Source organism: Petaurus breviceps, unplaced genomic scaffold, assembly GCF_028583685.1.
Source record: "Petaurus breviceps papuanus isolate PSGF00001 unplaced genomic scaffold, PetGlider_PUasm1.0 214, whole genome shotgun sequence".
Taxonomy (NCBI): Eukaryota; Metazoa; Chordata; class Mammalia; order Diprotodontia; family Petauridae; genus Petaurus; species Petaurus breviceps.
The window spans coordinates 17,228,532-17,246,023 of NW_027185863.1; the positions used below are offsets into that span (position 1 = coordinate 17,228,532).

At 33.4% G+C, this 17,492-nt stretch overlaps 1 protein-coding gene across 1 annotated transcript in view; it reads right to left on the reverse strand.

Moving 5' to 3' along the window:
- The window catches only part of MYO16 (myosin XVI), an 871,975-nt gene that overhangs the window by 292,051 nt on the left and 562,432 nt on the right, over positions 1 to 17,492 (reverse strand). The window contains exon 23 of the mRNA XM_069094125.1: positions 3,404 to 3,476. Coding sequence (XP_068950226.1) covers positions 3,404 to 3,476 — 73 coding nt within the window. The remainder of the gene's footprint in view (positions 1 to 3,403; positions 3,477 to 17,492) is intronic.

Consider the following 17,492-nt stretch of genomic DNA (forward strand, 5'->3'; position numbering starts at 1 on the left):
AAGCAACTTGAATACACTACAGGCAAAATGATTCTTGTCTGTAAACTCCAAGTAGGCATAGAATCTAAGTTCATCTCCTCTTTACACAGTGTGTCAAGGATAGCATTTGCATAATTAGATACTTGATGAATGCTTTTGATGACATGGACAATAACAAAGTTCTATATATCACTATAAGATGAGCTAAAACAGGTCAAGCAGACATTTTTTCCGTCTCCTGGTTTCCGCCTTATGTCTAGGCTCAGTCTAAGTTTAACCGAGCTGTTTTTGACCTACAGTTCCAGTAAATCTTATTTTTTAGAAAACAACCTGTAAGCAGGGAAATTCTCCAAGTCCTTGTCAACTCTCCTGAAACCAGTTTGGAGGAAGCGTGGGTCAGCAAGGATGAATCATAGGTTTAACTTCTGAGGCACAGGCTTTTGTTTTGACAAACCTTTGACTTTCTAAATTCCTACAACATCCTGTCAATACTGAGCTTTATTACATTTCATCCTAACAAAGCCTCTGTTTTATAAAGACTTGGCTGTCATGTCCACTAAGAAATGCAGATTACTAGTATATATATACACACACACATCATTAATATTTTCTACTGTGATATTACTGATATCTCTAATGTGGCACTTTTTTTCCCATTTAGATTCTTGTGGGAAAAAAATCACAGGTTGTCTTTTTCTTTCATTTTTGAAGAGGCCCATGGCATCAGGGAAAGGATGACATGACTTGCAGTTGACTTTGATTTGAGTGAGGGAGGGCTGGAAAAGGTCATGAGCCTCACTTTCTCCTCCAGAGCAATATAGATCCAGTTACCTGATATGAATCAGGATAACTGGAGATGACCCAGGATGCAATAATACTTAATATTATAATTATATATTTTTATAATATTATTTATATTAATATTATAATTATAAATTCTCACAATTATTTAAAATAATAAAACAATTATATGTTTACTAAATGAACCAAGAATGGTAGGGCACTCAGAGATACATTGCTTTCCCTGCTGTCACTGAAACAAAATTGAGAATGCTATTACATGAAACACTTCAAGTGGTACAGCAAATAGAACATGGGGTCTAGTTTTAATACAACTAGACTCAGATATGTGCTAGCTATTTGATCCTGGGCAAGTCAGTCACTTCACTTATCTCTGACTCACTTTCCCCATCTGCACAATAGTGATAATAGCACCTATCTCTCAGGTGAGTATCAAATGAAAACTGGTTTTGCAAACCTTTAAGAGCTATGCAATTGCAAGCTATCCTTATTATTTCTTGAGATGTGATAGAGGGAATTACACTACAGACACAGTCTTGGATTCAAGGACTGACCTCTAGGGTCCTTTAAAACTTCCATGACTAAATCTATATATCTAGGTGATATTTGGATTAGCTGGAGAGGGATTATTGTCAATAAATTAGGAAATATTTTTTAAGTTCCTTGGACACCACCATTTCATAATAAAAGAAATGGCAGTCATTCTGTATCTACTTGAAAATAAACTGAAATGTTGACAGTTATTTTGGTTAATTTAATCAATGAGGAGTGCCAAATTCAGGCCAAAATAATCCATTCTAGTTCACAAATGACCTGGTATGACTCTATTGATTAATCAAATAGTGGTCAAACATCAACTTCATTTGACGTTCAGTCTGAGAATTGTATTAAATCGTTAGAGGTTGGGAGGAGGGTGAGAGGAAGCAGAGATGCACCACTGAGAAAAGGGAGGACTTGGATTAGTATTTTCATTAAGCTGAAACAAATTAACTTTTTATATCAACACTACTGGACAGATAATGTGATAAAACTACTTAAGGGTGATGAGATTTGAGGTGGTATTGCAGTGTAATAGTACTTGCTGTTTACTTAAATCTGTCCCTATTCTAGCCTTTTGACAAGCTTCTCAACAGGAATAATTATGGAAGAAAAACATACTGAGCTCATGTTCTGAACAGGAAAAGTAAAGAAGGGACAAGGCCATAAATTTTTCTTCTTGCTTTTGGATATATTTGTTTAGTTCTGTTTATTTGGTTAATTTAGTCAACAAGGAGTGCCAAATTCAGGCAAAAATAATTCACTCTTGATTTTTTTAAAAAAAATGAAGTGCTTTTTGAAAAAAAGTGATTGTTAGAGGAATAATGCTGAATTGGAAAAAAAAAGTGTGATAAGTTAAGGAATGGAAACATCCTCAAGTATGTCAGTCATTTAGTCTTCTAAAATACATTACTATATAAATAAAAATATTTTAATGGTTTCAGATGCAAATATAGCGATCTGCTAAATCCAGTATGAGTAAGATGGGATTTGGATATTGCTTAAAGAAAGGGATTTTATCCTCCTAAATGACTACTACACACTATTGTGTTTAATAGCAAAGGAAAACTGCTAAGAGCAAGATTTGTTTTTCAGAAAAAGGTTTCTTTTCATTTCTTAATTTATATGCAACCAGGTCGAGGCTTGAGAATTACTCATAGTTTCATGAAAGTGATGTTCAGGTTTTACTCAGGATTTATTATTCATTTTTCAGATGAACAAATAATACCTTTTATTACATAAAACCTCAAACCTCAGTGATAATAAAATTTGTGGTTAATTAAAATATTTTAGCAGCAAGCAAGATGAATAAGGCAATATGAAAACAGCAACAAATTCACCTTATTCCAAGACCAAAATAAAATAAGCTACCTTAAAGGGACAAGTTTCATTCTACGCATTTGAGATCTTTGAATGGACTGATATCATGTTAAAGAGGGAAGTCTGAACACTTAACACCTATCAGAAAGGGGATATTGTCTCTTGTTGTTAAGACCACAAATAGTACTAGCAGTATAAACAACTAGTTTTAGGGTGTAAAAAAATACTTGATATAAATTTTCTTGATCCTCATAATAACACCTAAGTCATAGTACTGTGGATAATATTATTTATATTTTTTTCATATGACAAGCATGAAGTTCAGAGAGGTTTAGAAATGACTTGGTTATGGTCCCATAGCTCATGAAAGTGGATATGAATTCCTGTTCTTACAGATTTCAGGCATAGTTATCTTTCCATTGCATTATTTTCCTCCTTCCCTTCCTCCCTTCCTCCCTCCCTCTCTTCCTCCCTTCCTTCCTTCCTTCCTTCCTTCCTTCCTTCCTTCCTTCCTTCCTTCCTTCCTTCCTTCCTTCCTTCCTTCCTTCCTTCCTTCCTTCCATCCTTCCTGTAGTAGTATTAGTAATAGTAGTAGCAACAGCAGAAGTTTTTAAAAGGCATCTTGGCAGAAAGTAAAGAACTTATTTTAAACATATTTTTCCCCTCATCTAAAGATTACATGATTTTTTTGTGACCCTAAAAGGTCAAAATTGAATTACCTAAGACATAATTTAGGTCAATATGCTTTCTATATAATGCTACTTACTTGTTCGAATTCATTCTTCTGAAATTCCTCAAAACCGAAGATGTCCAATATCCCAATTTCCAATGTTTGCACACTGAAACAGTAAAATTGAACATATGGGTATGATTTCTTAAAACCTTTTGCTACCCTCTGCCTCTGCCCCTTTTATGAGTACTACTTTAGTCATTTATCATATCGCTATGAATTTTCACTATATAAAAATTTGTAGATATGCTTTCTGTTTTCAAGGAATGTCATTTCCAAAAGAGCCAAAAATGTGGAACACACACATACACACACACACACACAAGCACACACACACCATTCTTTTGTTGAGTTTTGCTTTAGTGTATTTTTACTGTCAAGTTAGGATTTTGCTACCAGATAATAGTGGTTACTTTTCTATGTTTAATAGGTCAGGATACCTTTATGGCATGAACACATATTAAATAATATAAATCAAGATTGGCTATTCTCTCTGATTTTTCTTCATTAACATTACTAACACAGTGAACTGAACAGGTAAATATCTCTATAAAGAGAATAATGAATATTTGGACTTTGGAACAAAAAATACACTTTTTATTTGTGTTAGAAGCACCATGATATAGTTATGGGTCAGTTGATAGAGGAATGATGTTTCCCAAAGTTTTGCACCTTTTCCTTATATGTTGCCCCTTCTCCTCACACACTAAACTGGGTGATAAGCTTTATAGGCTTGTCTGTATTGAATGCTTTCCAATAAAAATAAAAATTTCAAAATAAAAAATTAAAATCTACAATCTGACAAATATAACACTTTTTGCGAAGCACTGTTAAAAAGAATTTATTCTGTTTTTTAAGTCTGGACTCTCCCAGAAAATCTGTGAAGTGTGGCACAATGTGGTTGAAATGAGTCAGGGGAACTAGCTTTTAGTTCTGGCTCTGCCATTAACTTGTCCAGTTAACCTTGGACAAATTCTATTTTTTGACCTCAGTTTCTTCATCTGTAAAATGAGGTTTATTAGAAGTTCTTTAAGCTTCCTTTCAGCTTTAGAGTTATAATTTTGTATTTTTCGAAATATAATGGTCTTTGGGTACTTTCTTTGTGTATCAAGTGCTGATAACTTTAATATTTCTGATACAATTAGTTCTTTATTTTCCTGGATCCAAGTTTCCCCCCTTCTATATAGCAAAGAGTCTTTGTTCTCCTCCTTCCATGGTTATTCTGACTCAAAATGAAAACTTCCTCCCCTAATACTGCAGCTTTGTACTCAGCCCTTACTTCATGATTCATTTTTCTTTTTTATTTCCTCAGTCACATTCTCTGAAATCTGGACATTGCCACAATTCTTATAAGCCAATCTTCTCACTTCCCAGCAAGCAAAAAGATTTTCTTAAAATAAGGACAACCTAAGAACAGATTTTCTGTGAATCTACCTATATTTTAAAGAAAATTCATTTTTAAAAAGGTCAAAGTTAAAAAAAAAACATTTTGAAACTTACTAGAACTCGCAGAACATAGAACACAATTTTAAATACAGATAATACTAATAAACTCAGAGCCATTTAGAAAATAAAGTTAATGCACAGATGATAAAGAAGACTATGATGTCCTTTAAAAAAGTTGTTTATATTTTATCAATTTGAGGTTGTGGTTTATTTATACTTAAAGCTGTGTGTTAGGAGAGAGATTGTGGCAAAGATGGTGAGTTTGTAAATTGTGATGGATAAACAAAAAGCAGAGCATCAATAAAATAGGTTTAAAGTACAAAGAGGTTTATGGTGGCAAAGAACTGTTTCATGAGTCAATTGAGACATGGTTGACCAAGTTACGGTATATGAAAAAATGGAACTTTATTAAGCAATAAGAAACAAGGAGAGAGAGGGAGAGAGAGAGAGAGAGAGAGAGAGAGAGAGAGAGAGAGAGAGAGAGAGAGAGAGAGAGAGAGAGAGAGAGAGAAAGAGAGAGAGAGAGAGAACACTGAAAAGATATATATGAACTGATGCAGTGATGTGAGCAGAAATAAAAGAACAAGTTATAATAATATGTTAACTTTGTAAAAAAAAAGTAACAATTATGAATAGTTTAAGAACACTAGTAAGATATATCTCAGTCAAGATTTTAGAGAATTATGAACAATATTGCCTACCTCCATTACAGAAATTATGTACAGATTAAGAAATGTATTTTTGGACTTTGCCAATGTGGAAATTATTTTTTGATTGACTATGCTTATATTATGCTATGATTTGTTTATTCTTCCTCTTTCCTTCTTTTTTTCCTTCCTTTTTCTTTCTTTTCTTTTTAGTTAGTGGGAGAAATGGCACAGAGAAAAAGTTAATGATTGGTAGTTGTTAAAAAAAACTATAAAAATTGACAGAAAAACAAAAAAGGAGCATAGGTGGGGACACAAGCAAACAGGGCAATTTTGTTACTCCCTTGTTAAATTCAATAACATTTCTTTAAAAATAAACTACATAACAGAAATCTATTATTTCTTCTGCTATTCTTTTAGTCTTTTTTGTAGACTGATATATTTCTTTTCATTGATTATTGCTAATTTCACAATATGAACATTTTTAAAAAGTGAATTGAAAGTGAATTTGTATCCAGCAGATCTAGTGACTGACAAATTAGGACTTCCAGAATATTCTCCAGAGACATTTTTAGTGACAATGTCTATGCAGATAATGAAAAAGAGAAAACCATGAGATTGTCCTCTTAGAGGCTCTATTCCTATGTTAAAAACCATAGTTGGTTGCAAAATAAAAATGTTAATTTAGTCAAAATAGTAATGATTAAAAAAACTCATTCTTAGAATAAAGAAGATAAAAAGAAACTACACTGTGAAAGGAAAAAATAATACATGTAAAGAATTTTAAAGACAGGATTTATAACTACTGGCAGATGCATAATGTATTCCTTTTTTGTCTATTTCATCATTTATGATTGAATGAAATATGTTTCTGTGCTACTACGGCAGCAATCTTGGCAGGCCAGCTACAGAAACTTTTAGCCAGAGGATGCCCAATCTGTTGAGTAGTCAGAATTACTGTCATTCCTTTTTTTTTTTTTATTGATATTTAGACTCCTATAATACAAACATTTAACTTAACATTCAATTTCTAGCAAGGAGGTTCAGGGGTCTTTTAGTCATCTAGACTTAAATCCTACAGGCAAAATTAAATTTGTTAATGTAATAATCAGCTTCAGGCTACTTTCTCCTTTAAAATTCTCCTGAGAGTTAACAAAAATTTCTAATTAGCATTTGATTGTTAGCAAAATAGAATGACTTTTTATTCTTGGTGTCAGAAAAATTATAGAACCTGATCCAGAAAATAGGAACCTGATTCCATGTGTACCTGAGCAGTTCTGGTTTCATTTTGTAAGTAAAGATCTAAATTATATGGCACTTGCATTCAAAACATTAACAATTTCAATTTAAAGTGTGTCACTTGATTCACAAGTCTGGTTAGGCACTGTCACCCTTTAGGGGAGGACCCTGTGGAAAATGGATTTGTATATTCAGATTCAGACTTGGTGTTGGCCACACCCCTGAGAAGTTTGTTGGTGCAAGGAATAGAGCCTGAGTCTGAAGTCAGTATTTAAATTTAAAGTTAGATATTTACTAGGTGTGTGATCCTGAGTAACTCACAGCCTCTTTTTGCCTCACTTTTCTCAATTGTAAACTGGAGATAATGATAACACTTCCCCCCTAGTGTTTTCTGTGTTTCAAATGAGATATTATAAAGTGCTTAGAAAAACATGAAGTGCTATATAAATCCTGGTTTTTGTCCAAAGTTATACAACATAACTTATTTTTAAAAATGCCTAATTTTCACTATTTCTTAGGCAGTTACCCTATTCATCATAAGCTGTATTAATCACATTGAAATAAATATATGTATTATTGCCAGGAAAAGTATAAATGAGCTCAACCAGCTTAACCTGCAAAGGGAAAGAAAAGAAGTAAAGAAAGGAAGGAGGAAGGAAGGAAGGAAGGAAGGAAGGAAGGAAGGAAGGAAGGAAGGAAGGAAGGAAGGAAGGAAGGAAGGAAGGAAGGAAAGAAACGATAAGTGAAATTTAGCACTAGGATGAGGGGTTCCACTTCTACAAGCTAAGTTTCCTCGTTTGGAACATGATGATATTTTGCTTATTAACCTCTGAAGTCACTTCCAACTCTGGAGCTATTATCCCATGAGGCTATGGTTCCAATGCACCTTGAACTTTGAAAGAACAAAATTCTGACAGCATAACAGAGACATCTCTTGGAATATTCATGTTAATTCCAACTGGTGAGAATTTTTCTCAGTAGGCAATAAGCCATCAAAATAATAAAAGGGTCACCAATGAAAACAAAAGGAAATAAAATTATACTGTTTCAATGACTACATAGGAAAGAGTTCTTGCAACATGACTGAGCTATGCCAATATAACTTTCGTAATAGTGAGTCTAGGGCAGAACTTAGATGTAGGTTTAGTGATGATGGGACAAGTATTCTAAGTGATTGGGGGTAAATAAAATGCTCACAAAATCTCCCTTGTTAATTATAAATGGCTGTATGAATGATTTCCAAGTACCGTCACTCTTTTCAAATAAGGTACTAGAATCTTTAAGTCTAATAAGGGAGTGTGGCATCTGTCTATCTATCTATCTATCTATCTATCTATCTATCTATCTATCTATCTATCTATCTGTCTGTCTGTCTGTCTGTCTGTCTGTCTGTCTGTCTATCTAAGATAATCTATCTAGTAGATCAGGGAAATTCACACTAGACTACTGTATTAATTCAAAATTCAATGAAAGAGGTATAGCTTCCTGTAAAGTGTAAGGATACTGAAGTAATATTTGGAAAAATGTCAGTACTGAAGGGAAAAAAAATGCTTGGGTAGCCCAAAGTCCTTGGATAATAAAATAAAGGCAGATTGAACAAAGCCTTCAGAGCCTTGACTGAGTTCTGTTGCTAATGCTATTAGTAGAGTCTTTTTCACTTCTGTTTATGACTCATAGATTTCTTCTAGCTTCAGCTCCCTTACTTATTAGGCCACCACCTGCTGCCCTATGAAAGCAGGAGAAAAACTCTTTGAATCTATTTATTTTAATTTAAATTTATTTTTTTTGGGCGGTTGTTTGCTTTTTATTGCCTATGGCTTTAGTCCTGCCAATAAAAAAGGAAGAGGTAACCCTATCTCATCTCCCCCCCCGCCCCCCTCCCTCTCAACATCTAGACGTACGAATCAGAAATAGGAGCAGGAGGAAAGATACTCAGCTGTCAATATCCTGTGTCACCCAGTGGGATGATGCTCTATTGCCGGAGCACACACTCAAGGAAGAATTCACCCCGGGCGTGAATGCCTTGTGCAAAATTAAAATCTCCCAACTTCAGACATCTAGAGGAAATGCAGCGGCTGTGCCTGTCTGCATCAGATTTATGCTTCTCATCCCAAAGCAAGTGATCAATTGTTATTCAACACATCATGTAATAAAAGGATGGGAGCTACATATATGCTGCTAAGTTTAGTATGCTGCAGAATCTTATTTGGGCTATCATTTCCTAAGTGGCAAATGTGAGACTGAGGAGATAGTTAAAAGTAGCATATTTTAATCCCATCTGCCAACGTAATTTTAATGTCAACCTGGTTTGGGGAAGCAATGCCTGCACTATTTAGATGGAATATGCCCTGGAGATCTGGCTTGGCTTAAACCCCTAAGCATCTGAGATTCATTGAAAGTCTCATTTTAAAAGGACAGTGATGGTAGGAGAAATCCAAGAGGAGCCAAGTTTGAGAGTAAGCTCCTTGAGGGCATGGAGTTTATTATCGTTTTCTCTGAATCTAACCCTTTAGAGGATTCATGTTTAAGTTACTTGGTACAAGCAATCACTTTAATATGGTTTCATTCAGTGATAGCAATGCTCACACATTTGTATTTCTATTGAAAGTAAGCTGAATTGGAATGCCTGACTGGCCAGATAAAACGGAATTGTGATGTTTCCCCACCATAGTGAAACGGGATCACTTTTGCTGAAGTGAAATGAAAACAGGAAAAAGTGAAAAGAAAAAATGAGAACTGACAAATCATTACTGCTATATAGCCTAATTAGTCCTAAGAAAAGAAGCAAAGATACTCAAAAGGACCTGGCATCTAGAGGGTTAATTACTGATTCTTATACTTTGTAGCAAAGGCTCCTTAAAGAAGGAAGAGCAAGAAAGTGATTTTAGAAAAACCTACTCTGCATTGCCATGAAAAAAAATGGGAGAAAGACAAAATTTAGAATACTGAATTTTGGAAAAGCTAATTTTTATTGATCAAATTAATTTTTTCTTCAAAGGCTACACCAAAATCATTGTCTGAAGTCCAGGTGATCTTCTAAGACATGGACATTTTTATCAGACTATAAATTACTAACAAAAATGCTTTATTTTAATAATTTCCAGTAGTTTTGAGAGTCTTGTTTGCATTGAGAGAATAAGAAAATCTGATAACTATATTGAAATACTTATAAGCAGAATTGTTTAAGTATTGCAAAACTTCCCAAAATAAGATAGCATGAGACAACATGACCGTATATCATAAAACATATTATAAAAGATTAATAAAATTACCAGAGTTGTAGAATAATAATGTCCTGGGAACATGCCTGATTCAAACCCTATTGAAAAATCAAGCCTCTACTTGGAATAAAATGTACTATTCACATAAAATTTGTTTACTATCCAATGTGATAAAGTGTAGTTTTATGATAAAATTTTTTTAATTAAATTAATTTTTTTCAATTAACAGGCATTTATTTTCTCTCTTACCCTTCAGCACTGGGGGGGGGGAAGTAAGAGAGAAGAAAAAAAGGAGAAAAAAAGAATCCCCAGATGAAATATGTATAGCCAAAAAAAAAATAAAAATCTAAACTGAAGGCTTTAAAATTAGCATTCCTAAACTTAGTCCAAAAGAAAAGAATGAGACTCCACTTCCTTCTCCTCTTTGAAGAGGTGAAGAATATGGATGTAAAATATTGAATATAATTTTGGACTTATGGATTTGTTGGTTTTAGTCAGATGATTTTCCCCTATTTGTTTTCATTCTTTGTTATAAGATATAGCTTCCAAGGTCAGAGAAAAGAGGATGATATATTGGGAAATTAAAATATCCAAAATATATCAATAACAATTTTAAAAACATAATTTTTACAAAATAATTTATAACCAATTCTTCAGTTAAATTAGTCCAAATTTATACTAGACTTAAATATATTGAATTGAAAAATCTAAGTGGCACAAGTTACCATTATGAGCATTATTTTTTTTTTGTGAACTAGGTGGTATCATGGTTAACCCAGGGTAAAGTTTAAAAATTGTTTACAAATGGAAGGTTATTCTAGCTGCTTATGTCAATCCAATCTGCCTATATATGGGTCATGGAAAGAAGAGAAAGGAAACTTATTAAGATTATTTGTGATTTTTTTCCCCTGAGAAATCATTGTTGTATTGGACTTAATTAAGTAATTTTTGAAAGTCCTAGAAGAAAGTTTCAAGGTCAATAAAAAGGTATTAGGCCTTTCAATAGCTTAGTTAAAAGAGGATGATTGCCAAGTCCTCACTTTTAATGGGACACTATTGTTGATGGAAGAGAAAAGAACTAACTAGTTCTGTACTCTGTATCTGCAGAAATGTATTCTACATAGCGATGGAAACATAGCAGATACACTGAAACACTGAAAGGAATTATGTACATGAACTAACACAGCATCAGCCTAGGAGAGAAGTAAGTATATCAGCAGCTAACTATATCAGCAAGGCTTTGCTTTTAGCATCTCATGACTCACGGATTCAGGAGCAGAAATTTAGTGATTAAGAATAAATTGTGACTTTCATTATGATTAAAAAAATACCACATAGTCAAGCCAATTACTTGTCTATTGGTTGTCTCAGATTCTAAGTCCTTTTTTTCTCATCTCTGTTCCATACTGACACCCTTTGGATATATAGTGTTTTCTAAAAGTCTTAATGTAGTTGTAAGCTATTAAAACTGAAAACTGCACTGATTTTTGTTTATTTTTGAGGGAAGATATTGGTTATAATCTACACAGGCAACAAAAAGAAGACAGAAGAATTTAAACTTTTATTAGCATCTCATAAAAAGGACATTGAAAAGAAGTGTGGAACTAAGGACTATAAGTGACTATGGATTATGCGTGTATTTCATTAATACATAAAATACCTGATATTTGGGCTGATATTTGAGTTTCTTTGGGACTCAGTTTCTTCATCAGTAAACTCTAAGAGGTGGATGAAATAAAAAAAAAGATTCTTGGGTCCATTGTAGCCTTAAACTTTGATGATTTAAATTTCTTAAATAATTTAAAAATAACCACTTTGATACATAACATATCAACCACATATTTGAGTTCCCAAATTAAAAGATAATTACTTTTTTTCTCTTGATAATTATTTTTTTTTCTCCTAGAGAACTATAGGGAAAGTAGAAATGTACAGTCATAGTAATGTAATTGATTTTAGAGCTGGAAGACCTCAAAGGCCACTGAGTCCACACACTTCATTTGATAGTTAACTGCAATGAGACCCAGAGAGGAAGCATGAGTGACTAGGCTATGAAAGGACAGCAAATAAGTGGGGGAGTTGAGATTTGAAATCTGATCTGACATCTTCCAATTCTAAATCTAGCATTCTTTTTGTTTGTTTGTTTATTTTTTTTGGAAGAGGGAAGGCAGGGTAGTTGGGGTTAAGTGACTTGCCCAAGTTCACATGGCTAGTAAGTGTGCTGAGTGTCTGAGGTTGGATTTGAACTCAGGTCCTCCTGACTCCAGGGCTGGTGCTCTATTCACTGCACCAACTAGCTGCCCCTTAAATCTAGCCTTCTTTCCACTAAAAAACACAATCCCCTAAGATTTTACAGGAATCACCACATTGCCAATAAGTGCTACAAAAATAAGTGCACAGTCAGAAGTGAAAAAATCAAAAGAATGAATTGTTACTGTTTGAGGAATCTGTTTTTAAGTGGTCACAAACTAAATTGAAATTGGGCTAGACCACAGTTTATGATCTTGCTCAGGTAAAGAAAATGACTTGTGAAATCATCGCTACTATATTCTACAGTACCTAGCAGTCCTTTGAATGCATTCTAATCAATTATTAAAAACAAATGCATTTTGAGTTAATTTTATGTATTTGAATTTACCATAACCTGAGGTGTAATAGTACCAAAGTTGGCATATATAGCAGGGAAAAAGTAATGGAGCTATTTACAATCCAATTTATTTGTGATCATCTTAGATTCATTTTTTAATTATTTTGCAATCTTTTGCCATCATTTAGAAATAACACTATAGAAAGAGATACTAATATCTAAAATGATGTTAGAGAGTGAAAGAAGGACCAAGTTGAAAGAACAACCGGGAGAGCTTTTAAGATGGATAAAATACATGTACATATGTCTGTGTGTGTAAATGCATGTGTATATATATATATACACCTATATAGAGTCACATATATACATAGTTATAAATATATGTGCATATAAATAACTATAAGGATAGTATAAAGATTAGTTCATGTTTTACATCATGAACTCTGTCAAAGTCTCTTCATGCTCACAGAAAAATGTTATCTTTATTAAAAAAAACAACAACAGCAAACAGTAATACTTTTTGAATACATGTAACCTACCTAACAAAAACCCTTTACAGGTACAGTTACATTTACAGAAATAATTAATTATGGAAATTATCTTAGTAGTATTGGATATATAATCTAGTGGAAAAATGTCTTATTCTCCCTCCCCACCAAAAATAACACAAACAACAATAAAAAATGATTTTGTTATGTAATGTTCATGAAAGCATTAATAGCTCTAGTCAAGGCTATTCAGTAAATAAAGAGACACCACACAGCGTAAGAAGAAAACCTTGAGAATTTAAAAGTTAACATTTGCTTTGAGACAGATCAACAAGTAATTGGGTAGGAAGGGTGTCAGGAAATGATGTATTTCCTTGTTCCACAGATTTAGGTCCAAGGAAATGAAGTTTCTAACAAGTTGAAGAACATATTTATTCTTTGGAACTTATCTTGAGCATTATTAGTATTATTTAATGGTACAAAATCAAGTTATCATTTAAGCATACCTTACAAACACTTTAAAATATGTCTTGACTTCCAAATTTTTCCCCATTGGGGAAAGGCATCTTAGACTTTATAATATAAGAAATAGAGCCCATCACATGCTAAAATGGAGATTGCCACCAAGGAACCATTGAATCCCATTAAATGAGATATAAAGAAAGCTTTGATATATAATAAATATCTTCCCTTCAAACATTATATATGGAATTATGGTGTCCTCCTTTAGGCTTGAAAAGATTCTCAACACAAAGTTAACAATACAGACTGCTGTTGTGATAATGAACCAATTGATATTTGTGAAATAATTGTAAAGAGATACTTCTCTGGCTTCTGCAGCTACGCTCATTTTGGATTTCTCTGGTTTTACTATGTTCCGTACCTTTCAGCTTTTTTCTTTCCTTCCCTTTCCCATTTCCCATGTTGCCTTCCCTTCCTTTTCCCATTTCCCATTTCCCCTTTCCTTTCCTTTCCTTTCCCTTCCTTTCCTTTCCTTTCCTTTCTTTCTCTTTCTTTTTCTCTTTCTCTCTTTCTTTCTTTTTTTGGGGGAGAGGTTGTCTTCCACCATTAGATTTTTAACTTCTTGATAGCAGGGACTAACTTTTTCATATTGTGTTCCCAGGGTTTATAGCACAGTGCCTGGCACATAGTACATACTTAAATTCTTATTGAATGACTTCAGTGGTTTCCAACAATTAGACTAAAATAGAGGCATGCATGCTCTCTCTTTCTCTCTCTGTCATTTTAAAGTAACAAGGAAATAATCCACTAATCAACTTGTGGATTCATATTTACCCTGGGACAGAAAAGTAATGCTTTTGTGTTGAGTTCATTTCTCTTCTACTTCTGTTTATTTCAATTTAGACATAAACAATGCCGATATAAGCCAGTTTCATAATAATGTCAATGATAAATTAAATCTAAGATATAAAATAGTCTACTTATGAATACCTGAGATACAAATGTATTTATACCAACATAATAAACTACTAAACCATATATTTTAAAATACAATAAAGAAGGATGAAATGAATGCCTAAAGTATAAATCCACCTCATACTCATTTTTTAAAGTCCATTCTGTACTTTATATACAGATTCCCACTTCTCCATCCTATCATGATTGTTTAACCAAAAATTTGAAACTTTCCTATAATAATAGTGCAGGGTTATTTGTTTGTTTTCCTGAACCAGCCTAAGATGAATGCTACTGTACACAGAATGGTTTTCAAACTTTTCAACAAAATTTCCTGTTCCCACTTTTTGTTTTCTCCTCTCCCTTTAACAAAAGAGTTGAGGGGAATTTGGTACAGCAGAAAGATTAACTTTGAAGTCAGAGGACCTGAGTTGGTGATACTTAGTACCTTCAAAATTTTGAACGAGTCACCTAAATTCCCCAGCTCTCTGTCTCCTTAATGGCAAGATAATCTGAAACTAGATGTCCTCTGAGGTACCTTCCAACCCTGAGTAGATATATAATCCTATGATTTTCTTTAATGAATAGTTAACAATAAATTTATTTAATGTCGATTCAAATTTGAAGTAGAAAAGGATGTTTTTTAAAAAGCTTATTTCTGTAAGATGTAAAATTTGTGCCAAATTTAAAATATCTAAGGACCCTCAAAAAATCCATAGCCCCCAGAACACACTTTCATAATGACTATGGTGACATGAATCAAATGTGAAGAATTCAGACTATGCATAATTAATAACACTATAGTTTGTTTTTTAAATCAGGATATGTGATAACTCTTGGGCCAAGAGAAATCATACTTCCTATGCATTTGCAATGAATTTAAAATGAAATTGCACATTATTAGGGGAAATAAATGAAATTAGATTTAAAATAAATGTCTTAGTAAGAAATTAATAAATATCATGATAAGCTATAAAATCACAGTCCCTAAGGTAACCTTGCTGCCTTCTCTGCAGTGAAACAGAAAATGGATTGTCATTAGCTCCATCTTCAGGCCACTAGCAACAAACATTCTGCAAAGTGATGCTATCTGTTCCCTTTCCTCCATATTCAGAGGCTAAGCCTATAACCAATCATCGCAGAAGACTTATTCCTTATGCAAATCATCCCCAAGTACTTTTGACTTATTTAAAGTAACTCTATAGTTCTTTAGGTGACTTTGTATGTGTGTTTACATGCAGTTTTTAGTGACCAAATTCTTTTAATTACTGAAGGAAAGCACAAATGGAGGGCATATGAATGTTTAAAATATGTTAAATTCATACAGCAGCAAAGGCCTCTTTTCTAACCATATAGAAGTTCTAGGAATCCAGAAAATTTATGCATATGCCACTTACTACCCTTGTGACCTTGGACAAGTCACTTAAACTCTGGATGTTCTCTAACTGTAAACATAGATGCAGGATGCAAATAAGAAGAGAAGTAGATGATTGGAAAGTCCCTTTCAGCTCTAACTTCATAGTATCCCTATGATGCTATGTATTAATAAACAACATCGATAAGCTTGGATAGCAATCTTATGCAGAAAAGAAAGATTTTTTTTAAGCTATTGGGGCTAAGTAACTTGCTCAAGGTTACAACTTGCTCAGGGTTACACGGCCAGTTATGTCTGGTTGTGGTGCTAAGTATCAGAGCCCGGATTTGATCCCAGGTCATCACAACTCTGGGACCGATGCTCTTACTCACTGTTCTACCTGGCCACCCCAAAGAAAGATTTTTTTGCAAATGGAAGTTTCAGTGAATCTTAACATGTGAGACCTAATTAACAAAGGGAATTTTGAGTTCTAAAGGTTTTTAACATTACTTTCCTCCCACTTAAGAGCTGCAAAACCAAAGAGGCTAATTTCCCATTCTTTGTTCTGAGACAATCATCCAACAACACATATAACAGACAAATTCACAGACAAGGTAGCTCTTTCAAAAAAAAAAGTTAACACGTATTCAGGGCTATGAGTCTTGTGTGCTTAAAAGAAAACATTTTGACTCCCTAATTACAATAGAATAGCAAGTCTTTCCTAAGGAAGGAGTGCAAATTTCCTAAAGATGAATATAAATTTCTCATTACATTCTCATTAGTGTAGCTTCACTGTATTGATTTGGAAGCTATTATTCAGGAAAGTATCATCAAATGCTGGCCAAGCTTTTATCCACTTTTCATAGTTAGGGTTCAGGATTTATCTTACTCATTGGATACTTTCTTTTTCCTGCTCAGATTAGATAGTGAATCATCACTTTTGACATACCTCTAAGCTATTCCCCACTGCTAGCACAGTAGACTTGTATAAATTAGTCTCTTGCAAATATGCTGATACAAATATTTCTGGACTTCTAGAACAATAGATACTGACTTGCAAAAAGATTATTTTATCCTATCGTCATACAGTATGCATTTAGAAACTAGATAATATATATTTTTAAGTGGAACTTTATTAGACTATAATTAGTTTTATGGCCAGATCTCAGTTGAAATAACAAATCATTAATTAGATTGCTTTTATTTCATTATGCTTCCTTGTACAATGTTTCTTTTGAGTCTGTTAGAGTGACATTTACCTATTTCCTTCCTTCTTCTACCTATTCATCTCTAATTAAATGGGACTGAGGTGGGAAGAATCACCCATACTAAAAATATAGGTAGGGCTCTCAACCTATTCCAACTTATTTTTTTCTATGATCATTTCAATAATAACTGTGAACTGCATTTTAGTGATTGATTATAGTGGTAGTCAAGAAATTCTTGGCATTATTTTAAATATATATATATATAACTACCTTATAGTTGTTTGCTATAATGTGGAGGGGAAAGTGAGATACAGAATAATCCATCTCTCCTTTACTTAGCTAAAACATAGACAGTGAGACTAACGAATGACTGGTCTCCAATTAGTCACTGATTGTTAGAGTAACTTTCTGTTCTGGAGTGGGGGAGGATGCCCTTGATTCCCAACTGACTTCATTCTTCAGAAAAATCAGAGATATTCATTGATCTTAATATCTGGAAGGACTAAGAATTGGGGTGAT